At 39.4% G+C, this 9,545-nt stretch overlaps 1 protein-coding gene across 2 annotated transcripts in view; it reads left to right on the top strand.

The window, feature by feature from the left end:
• The window catches only part of Fgf14 (fibroblast growth factor 14), a 621,549-nt gene that overhangs the window by 119,871 nt on the left and 492,133 nt on the right, over window positions 1-9,545 (top strand). The window contains exon 1 of one of the 2 annotated variants that reach the window (XM_019204589.2): window positions 473-673. The exons of the other annotated variant lie outside the window; for it this stretch is intronic. Within the exon in view, the coding sequence (XP_019060134.1) occupies window positions 640-673 (34 nt within the window). The 5' untranslated portion in view covers window positions 473-639. Of the gene's footprint in view, window positions 1-472; window positions 674-9,545 lie in introns of those variants that run through there. 2 annotated transcript variants of the gene reach the window in all.

The following is a 9,545-nucleotide window of genomic DNA, read 5'->3' as shown; positions in this document are numbered from 1 at the left end:
AAAATATATAATTATAAAAAGGACTAAGGACTAAGTAGTATTACAGTGGCTGCCTGCGGTGAAAGAATGCAAAATGGTCATCTGTGTACTGCAGAGCCAGAGGCTACAGCTCACTGCAGCCCCGTTTGAGCCCATCTCGGAAAGCCAGAGGGTCGGAAGGGTCTGCACTGGAAGCCTGAAGAAACAGGAGACATCAAAGCAATGTGAAGACCAGTGCTCCTCCAAAGAAGCAAAGGGGAAGACTTCCTTTTTCTTTTCCCTTTGATTCCATCCAGGTTACAAGCCTATTGGTTGATGCCACCACATCCCGGGTTGGTCTTCCCTCCTGTTTGCTGTCTATGTGTCAATCATCCACCAACACACCCAGGACTATGCTCCGCTAAGCTGTTAAAGCCTTTGTTAATCCTTTCAAACTGACTGAGCACAATTAATGATCACACTAGGGTTCACCCTAGGTTAGGTTTCCTATTCTCACTGAGCTTTAGATCTCACTTGGATCTCAGCTCCTGGGGTTACTCTGATGTTCGTTCCTGCATACTTCAAAACGGAACAAAGAGCGCCTTCAAGGACATTTACGGCAGCTTCCCTGGAAAAGCCACACGCGACCCAGTCAACGTCCCGACGTCCTCGCCAGCTGGGATGTCCTCATGGCCTCCTCACTTGCAGGATGAAGGTGCTGTGTATGGCATCGCCCCCCACTGCCCCTCACCCCCACCATGCCTGCCCCTCTACACGCTCTGCACACCCCACGGGGCACTCAAGCGATCGCGGGGCTTCACAGCTTTCCCACACAGACACACCCGCCAAGCACACTCTTCTGCTTAACTCAGCCCATCCAGGTATTTTCCTAAACAGAGTTCCTGGGGGAAACTCTGGTACCAGCTGTTAAAATGACTTTTTTTTTTAACCTGCTGCATAATTTTGCAAAGATAAATATGTATTTATTCTTCAGCGACTGACAGGCCTGGATAATGCTGAAATAATTGCCTGTTTCTCCTGCTGCATGTGGTCTAAGTAGGGACCATTTATTTGAACAGAGTGAAAAAAGGAAATAATGATTATCTAATATACACAGAGCTGCATCCACAATATACTTAAATGTGTGCACTATCATTGTCTACTGCGTGTGGGGCTTCTTGTCTGATCTATTAGGGCAGCGTTAGGCCTGGTCCCCAGGTGGCATCATGCTCAGAAGACTGGGAAGACGTCTGCATACTGGCAGGGAGAGGCTATGGCTGGGATCGTCCAGGGCTAGGTGTGCTTTGGAAGGAGTTCCCGAAGGAGCTCATTCTAAATGAGATGCTAATAGGGCGCAAGAGCTTAGAGTTTTAGATTGTGTTGTTCCCAAGGAAGTTTTTATTTTTTTATTTTTTGAGGGGAGCAAAGCCAAGACCAGTAAAGTAACACTTGGAACACACTGGCAAAGTGCCAGGTACTGTCCATGCAGCATTTGATTTTATCTTCAAAGCTGAGGGACAGCTTAAGGTCTGTTTTTAGATTAGAAATGCAGCACTGAGGAAGGTGAGTGTGTGTTATTCTCTGGGCAATTTTACAAAAGTTTGGGTTAAGGTTGAACCCTAGTCTCATCACACCGTGATCATTCAGAGCATGAAAATATTCCCCATTATCACTTCTTGAACTTAAGACTCTTTTTCCTTGAAAACCATGAACACAGGACCTTGTAATTCTGCAAGAGGAGAAGTAAGCCAAATGTCATTCTGAGAGAGAAGAAAGTTGTCTCAATGGAGGTATTGAGGCACAAGGGCTATTTTCCTGTTTGCTGCTTACACAATGGGAATTCTTTGAAAGTAGCATGTATAATAAGCATGTGATCTTATGTTTTAGAGAAATGATGATTGTTTCAGAGCTGGGTGCTGGGTTCTGGGTGTCACGTTCCTGTTGGAACATCTGGCATCTCCTCTATTGACTGTGTGACTCTAAGAAACCAGAGTAGCTTCTCTCTACAGCTTAGATTCTTCTGTTCTTTAGTGGTGATAGAAGATAATAACAGTAATATCCCATGAAATTATATGAATATTAAAATGTGCAAATAAATATATGGAAAGTGCCTCTAACAACCCATGATGTATAAGTGTATTAGAAATGGTATTATAAATTGATGAGAGACAAATGGCAATAGTAATGAATATGATATATAGCTCAGAGCTGGAACATTGAAACAAAAACCCTGGCAACTAAACAACATTTTGTTAAAATTTTGCAAATTGTACTGTTATTTTAATAGCCAAAAGGTAGAAATGTTCTAAATCCCTAATGATGGAGAAATAGTTAAACAGATAAGTTTACATATGATGATAGCCATCAAAATAATGTGTTTCTGTGTAAATATATAGAAAAGGATGAAAACATTGTATGAACCTAAGGCCATCACCTAACCAAACATCCATCCATCCATTTGTCCATCCATCTGTCTGCCCGTCCATCTGTCCATTCACCCATCCATCCATCCATCCAACCATCCATGCATCCATTCATCTATCCAGGTGTCCATCCGTCCATCCATCTGCACACATCCACATATGCATCCATCCACATAAAGGACTGGAAAAATACAGCTGTATGTTAATAATCTAACAGAATGACTATGAGTAATTTAAATTTTCTCAGTTTTCTCCCATGAATTTCCAATATTTTTACAATCGTAAAATAAAATTGATATAATATAAAATAATGAAATAAATCCAGCCTAGACAGATGACAGAATAAACAAGCTGTGCTCTCACAACATCCCTGCTTGTAGGGATGTGTGGAGCCATCAGAGGAGGGGCTCTGTCACCTCAAATCACTACACCCTGAGCACAAAGTACTGTAAAGTACTATACTTTTTGAATGTGGCAGAGTTTTACTTCCTCTTTTATAATTACTGTTTGCTTCCAATTATTTAGCAGTAAAGTTAAGAAATGAACATTATGATAGCAGCAGAAAGGAATTTTTCATAGTCATATATACTTAAGAGTTCAGTAAAATATTATTTTTCTTACACAAAATGTGAGTAGAATGAAACTTATTTTGGAGGCCATCTGTCCAACACCCTTACCTAGATAGATAGATAGATAGATAGATAGATAGATAGATAGATTGATTGATTGTACTGGGGATCAAACCCAGCACCTTTGCATGGACCTACACCCCAGCAGGCTGACAGGGTTTCACTAAATTCCACAGGCAGGACTCTAACTTGTAATCTTCCTGTCTCAGTCTCCCAGGGTGCTGGGTTTACAGATTGCCTGGCTCATACTGAGTTTTATTTTCTGAAAGAATGATGCAGTTTGAACTTATACTCGCAGCCTGCCTAACAACCCAGTCAGCTGATTAAAAACGTTTGCTCAGAACAGAGTAACTCTGGGAGTACCTATGACAGATGTCAATATCTGTCACCGTCATATTTCTTTTTCTTACCAGCTGCCTTTCTGCCATTTTTAACTTGTCCACTGAGAGTCCAATGATTAGCAAATCCTGAGCCTAGTAGGCAGCTGGCAATTAGCTCTGTGATTCTGCACAGACCATTTAAACTCCTCCGTCTGCGCAACAAAGGCCCCCTCAGAACTCCTCACCTAGGTCTCAGATTGACTCTTTTGATGGCCTGAGGTTGTCAGTGGGATCATAAAGAATTTCAGTTCCATTTTATGTTTTGTCGTTAGAATTTGGTTGTGGAATCTGGTGGTAGATCTGTATCAGCAGTTCCTTGCCTCACGGAGGCCTAGACTAAGAAATGTTTATTCCAGGCCTCCTCTTTGTTTCTGAACCAATAACTTTGTTAATGCACTGAACAGATAAGATTCTAGTCTAAGACCCAGACAGGACAGGGATATTGAGGGTGTATAGAAAACAAATGAAAGCACCCAATTGCTCAGTTCCATAAATAGGCAAAGAGCTCACTGCCTGCAGGTTCACTGCCACAGAGATCAACCTGTATCAGAGGAGTCGATCAGCTGTGAAGCCAGTGGGTACAGCTGAGTTCAGAAGTCCAACTTCTTTCTTCTCCCCTTGGTAAAGTCCAGTAAATGACTGAGGTTGTGAAAGGCAGGATCCTAATCTGAGGATCCGTTCTGCAGGAGCCGCTTCTCCACAAGATTAGGGAAAGCAGCAGAGCAGAGTGCTGAGCTGGCATCCTCATTGCACCCTGAGCTCCTGCTGCTCCCTCTCTGGAGGAAGCAAGAGCCGCACTGGCAAGTTAAGGTCCAGAGGAATCTTCCCAGTAACCAATGGGGCCCAGCTGCACCTGCCCTGCTGCTCCCACAAGGGACAGGGACATACACTGCCCTGGGCACTTCTCAGAAGACAAGTGGGGTTTGATACAGAAGGTATCTTTTAGAGCAAACAGTTGTGGGTTTGAGGTTTTGAATTACTTTAAGCTTAAGTCTAACTTGACAATGAACAAAGAATGTATAAGTTTCAAGCCAAGAGAGACTGCATTTTCAAAAATAGAAATATAGAACCAATAATGATCTTTAAAATGGATTTACTTGACAGTCACTCAAAAATAGATTTTTTTCATCAACCACAATCTTTTCATTGTCTCACATCTGTTTAAAAATAACTTTAGTAAAATTGCCTATATCCCGGTAATACTGTCAGTTGACAAGATTAATTTATAAAATACCCAAACAGATAGAAGAACTGAAATTTAAAACAAAAAGCCAGGTGTGGTGTTATACTCCTCTAATCCTGGCATTCTGGGAGGCTGAGACAGGAGGATCACGAGAGTAAGCCTAGCTTAGGTGACTGAAGGACTTAGTGAGATCCTGTCTCAAAAGAAGAAATAAAGAAATGGACTGGGAATGTAGCTCAGTGTGAAGGTACTGAGTTTAACTACTAGTACTAAAACATATCAAAAACAAAAACAAAAAAGGAGAAAAGTCAAAGTATTAATGATTGCATTATTTTTCCAGGGTGATAATGCCTTCAACAAGCAACCTTTGCTTCATAACCTATACTTCTTGGCCTTTATTAATTTTATAATACCTGTAAATACACTTCCAAATTACTTAAAATCCTATTCTTAAATTATTAATTGCAACACTAAGACCTTGTGACATCTAATTCTTTGCATCATTTACTGTCGACTTTAGAATGTCATGCTGGTAACTAAACACAACATTCATGTGTTTCTAGTTGCTTACAGAAGATATTGCTTAAATAAAAACATCTCTGAAAACATGAAGGTGCAGAATACACATTTCTGCAGTGACTCAGAAGGAAGACTATCTGTGCAGCATTAGTTATGTGCTGTTTAGACGCCTGGAATAGTGCATCAAAGATTTCAACACTCTTCTTAAAAGGAAAAAGATTTCTTTGGATTCACATTGAATAAACAGTCTTTTCAGCGCTACACAGTTTTTGTTTGATGACCTGCATTAACTGTAATAAACTGCAAGAAAGTTTCCTTACTCTAAATATGTCAGTGCTTCAGAGGAGACTCCTTAAGATCTTTGCTGAATGCTTTGGATTTCAGCAGTGATCAGTTAGTGATATGCTTGTTCATTTCCAAGCCAGGCACAGATTTCCAGAAACCCCTACTCAGTATTATTTAGTGCTCAAGTTAAAGTACTGCTACCGTCTCTGTCATGGTGTTTACTCACATTATCCTTTCAGTTCTCAAGATACCTTTGAATAGCCTTGTTAACAGCAGGAAAACGAAATCTCAGACTGAGCAATTTTGCTAAAATCCAGTTCACGGGATCTGCTTCCAAGTCAATTCCCATCCCACTCGCATCTTAAAAATGGTAAATTCTACTTTAATCTCGGCACGGTAGAAAGAAGTACTATAAGAAGTATGGTTAATGCAAGATTTTGATTTGTTAGTTTTTCGCCATTCCACTCTTAAATTTGGTTTAAGATTATGTTACCTTGGGCCCGGGATTTAGCTCAGTGGTGCCACCAACTGCTTTGCAAGCGCAAGGTCCCGAGTTCGATCCCCCGCTATGTTACCTTGATTTCATTCTGTTTTGTGTCTATATTTTATTTCAAATAATTTCTCATTCTTGCAACCCTTGAAATTATTTTGGAAAGAATAAAATTGAAGCCAAAGCCGGCTATTGGGCTAAGCACAGATGGGCACCAGGGAGGGACATTTCCTTGGAGATACCAGGATCCTTTGGATCCACACTACTCTCGAAATCTGAGTTTCGTCAGGAAGAAAATAAGCAGAATCAATCTACTTTCTTTTATTTTTTTTCCCCATTTTGTTAGTATGTGTTTGTGTTACGTGATGAATATATTCACAGTGGGTGATTGGTACATGTCCACCCTGGATCTTAATTAGTACTCTTTGCTTTCCCTGCCACTCTCTTCCCTCTTGTCTGCACCCACTCCAGCCCCTCCCTTCTGCACAAAGCCTAGCTCTCTATATCTAATATTCTTTGCAGGGACCCATGTGAGCCATTGGTCACACTGGCATATTATTTCCTAACAGAATACATTCAGATTTGAAAATTTAGCTCATTACTCTTACATTCATTTCCATCCCCTTTTCAAACCTTTTAAACATTATTTTTTTTTTCATGTAAAAATTGGGAGAAAAATCCATCTAGTTTTGAAAGAAAATTTTCAGAGTCTGTGAAAAAAATCTAATACCTTCTAGTCCAGATATCATGATTTAAATTTTGCATTTGACAGAGTTTTTGGCACATTAAAAAAAATACCTAGAATGAACTCTTTGCAATTTTAGTGACAAAAGAGAAATATCCCAAGACGCACTAGGGGCCTTTGCAGGATGTTATAAAGAGTGTTAGCCACAGGCTAAACATTGTGCATTAGGTAATCATGGACACAAATGAAAACACTCAGGAGAAGTGCCTCAAATGCATGCTGAGGTTCTGACACAGGCAACATACAATTTTTTTTGTTTGTTTAAAAAATTTTTTAAAATAAATTTTGTTTTATCCCATGCCCCCCTCAAGCCATGCAATCATGTTCATATAAAGATCACTATATATTGAATTATGGTGGATTTTGTTGATATTCATGAGTTGAATGCTGTCACCATTATCTATAAGACAAAACTCCAAATTAGTCACAATGTTTGTAGCCATAGTTCTTCCATTTTGTGTCCAAGCCAGACATAACCAGAATGTTAGTTATGTCAATGGATTTTAACATTTCTTCCATTCAAAGATTCCTTTTAGTGTGTGAGTGTGTGTGTGTGTGTGTGTGTGTGTGTGTGTACACCATTGGTTTGACAGGTTTTTAATCTCTAAGCTGCATTCTTTAAAAAATTAGAATAAAAATCTGTGAAAATATGTGTTAAGTGGAACCTCAAAGTAGCATTGGAAAATTGGCAGTTTAGTATTTTTCCCTTTTGATAATCTGCATTTTTGCTGAACATATCATTAACAAATGCAAGTAAACAAATACAGTCTAAATGAATATTCAGTCATTGCTCAATTGGATGCTATGGTAGGTATGTCTGTATGTGTGGGGAAATAACTAATGAAATTCAAGATCTATTGGAAAGAAACTTCTCATTTTAGTTAGCCTATGCAAGATTTCTTTAGAAATACACAGCATTTTAGAAGGACTTTAGATAAACTATATCTTTCTAGATCCAAGAGGTTACAGGTGAATAAGGTGAGATTCTCTATGTTACAACAATTATGTATTCAGGGATGTTATTGTAGTATCCAAAAAGAGTATTTCAGGAGAATGTATGATAAGGAAGTTGCAGAAGGACTGGAAAGGACTGAGAGAGCAGTAGTGGACATGGTACTGATCATTCCTTACTCATTAGTACCCCCAGTACGGCCAGTAACAAAAGCCCAGCACGTCTTCCTTCACCATTTTTGATTTGACAAAATGAAATGGGTAATTTGCAGAAAGTCACATGACTAGAATTGGTGGTACTTGGAGTTGTATTTAAAACAAGATATCCCCTTCCTGGCTTGAAATTATGCAATAATTAAAGCTTGTTATGAAGAAATGGGAAAACCCAAAGGGAGGAAACAAGTAAGAGAGAGACAGGCATTTAGCTGAAAAGAGTGTTAAAACTGGACCTGTAGAATAGAAGGAAGGAAGGAAGGATGGATTGGAGGAAGGAAGGAAAGTAAGTTAGTTTAAGGCTTAAGAAAAGCATTTACTATCAATTGGTAAATACAGCTTGATCATCAAGACAGCATTAAAAACTATTTTTCTGCTTATTAAATTTCAGGTGTTCTAAATTAGTACACACGAAATATCTGTTGCTAAAATTAAGTTGGAGGAGAATGTAACTATTTTTTACTTCATTCGTTAGATCATAAAATTTACCTTTCAGCAAACGCGATGTTTATTTTCGTCGCGAGGCACACACGGCTGCCTTCAGTCATCTGGCAGAGCGCCCTTCTACCTCTTCTGGAAAGCCAGCATCGGAACAGGTGGCGAGTCCTCAGATTCCCTCCCGGCGAGGGCTGTGTGCAGGGAAGGAAATTGCATGTTGTGGATTAGTTCTGTCTCATGCTGCTCCTTCTTTTTCTCACGAATTCTATTTCCTATAACCACCATTAGTTGATGGGTCAGTGGTTGGCTATTGTTAACTAGGTTGGGCATATTTTTCAGTGTCCCTGCCCCGAAGTTGCTCAGCACGTTTCGAACCACACCATATGTCTGATGATACTACATTTTTGGGTCAAAATGATGTAATGCAAACAAAGTCCTACAGATGCCTATGGCTGAGAAGGAAGTCTTGGCTTTTTTTTCTAAGGCAAAACATTGGATTAAGCTCTCATGTCACTGGTTTTTATTGTCAGATGACAGGTGCTAAGCTGTGCTTTCAGCAATGACAAACTAACTTATTTGTAAAAATATTCTCTTTTGAGCTCATGAGATCTTTTGCCTTATTTATTCAGATACATTTCAAATTAAGTTTAAATTTTTTTGTGTGCTGGGATCAAACTCCGGCCTTTGCGTCTCCACGGCATGTGGCGGAACCACTGAGCTAAATCGTGGGTCAAGTTTAAAATTTTTATTGATGAATTGTCCCTTTCTTTAAATTTAAATGTGTATAGCACAGTGTTTAGGAGTGGCGCCCCCTGTCACCATGACAGATTTCAAACTCTACCATTCATTATCTGTCTGATCTTGGGCCAGTTATTTAACATTTCTGTGTCTTAGTTTTTTAAAATATATATCTAAAGTAGATACAATGACTGTTTTCTGCCTTGCAGTTTCAGCAGAAAACTGAGTGTATATTTGTGTATCCAGTAAGTGGATGAATATATTCAGTATTTAGAATAGTACTTTGTAGAAGCCATTCAGTATTTGCTATGATTACTCCTGCCACTACCATTACTTTCTATCATTAAGCAATGTTTACTACAAGCCTACTTTGTGCCATGCAGAGGGCTTCAAAAATGAAAAGAATTGTGGCCAGAGTCTCTACTGTGGTACACTCTATGGTGAAAGACAAGGAAAAATAATTTATAAGCCAAAAAAAAAAAAAAAAAAGCAACCCAATGACAAGAAATGCACAGATCAGCATAGGTTGCTAAAGCTAAAAGACAAGGGCTACTTTGAACTGAGTGCCCAGGAAGGATTCTCAGTATCTGTGA

The sequence above is a fragment of the Fukomys damarensis genome, unplaced genomic scaffold (genome assembly GCF_012274545.1).
Source record: "Fukomys damarensis isolate Sample0158 unplaced genomic scaffold, DMR_v1.0_HiC HiC_scaffold_6, whole genome shotgun sequence".
NCBI classification, from domain to species: domain Eukaryota; kingdom Metazoa; phylum Chordata; class Mammalia; order Rodentia; family Bathyergidae; genus Fukomys; species Fukomys damarensis.
The sequence above is the reverse complement of the archived record's forward strand: the minus strand, read 5'-3'. Positions and strand labels throughout refer to the sequence as shown.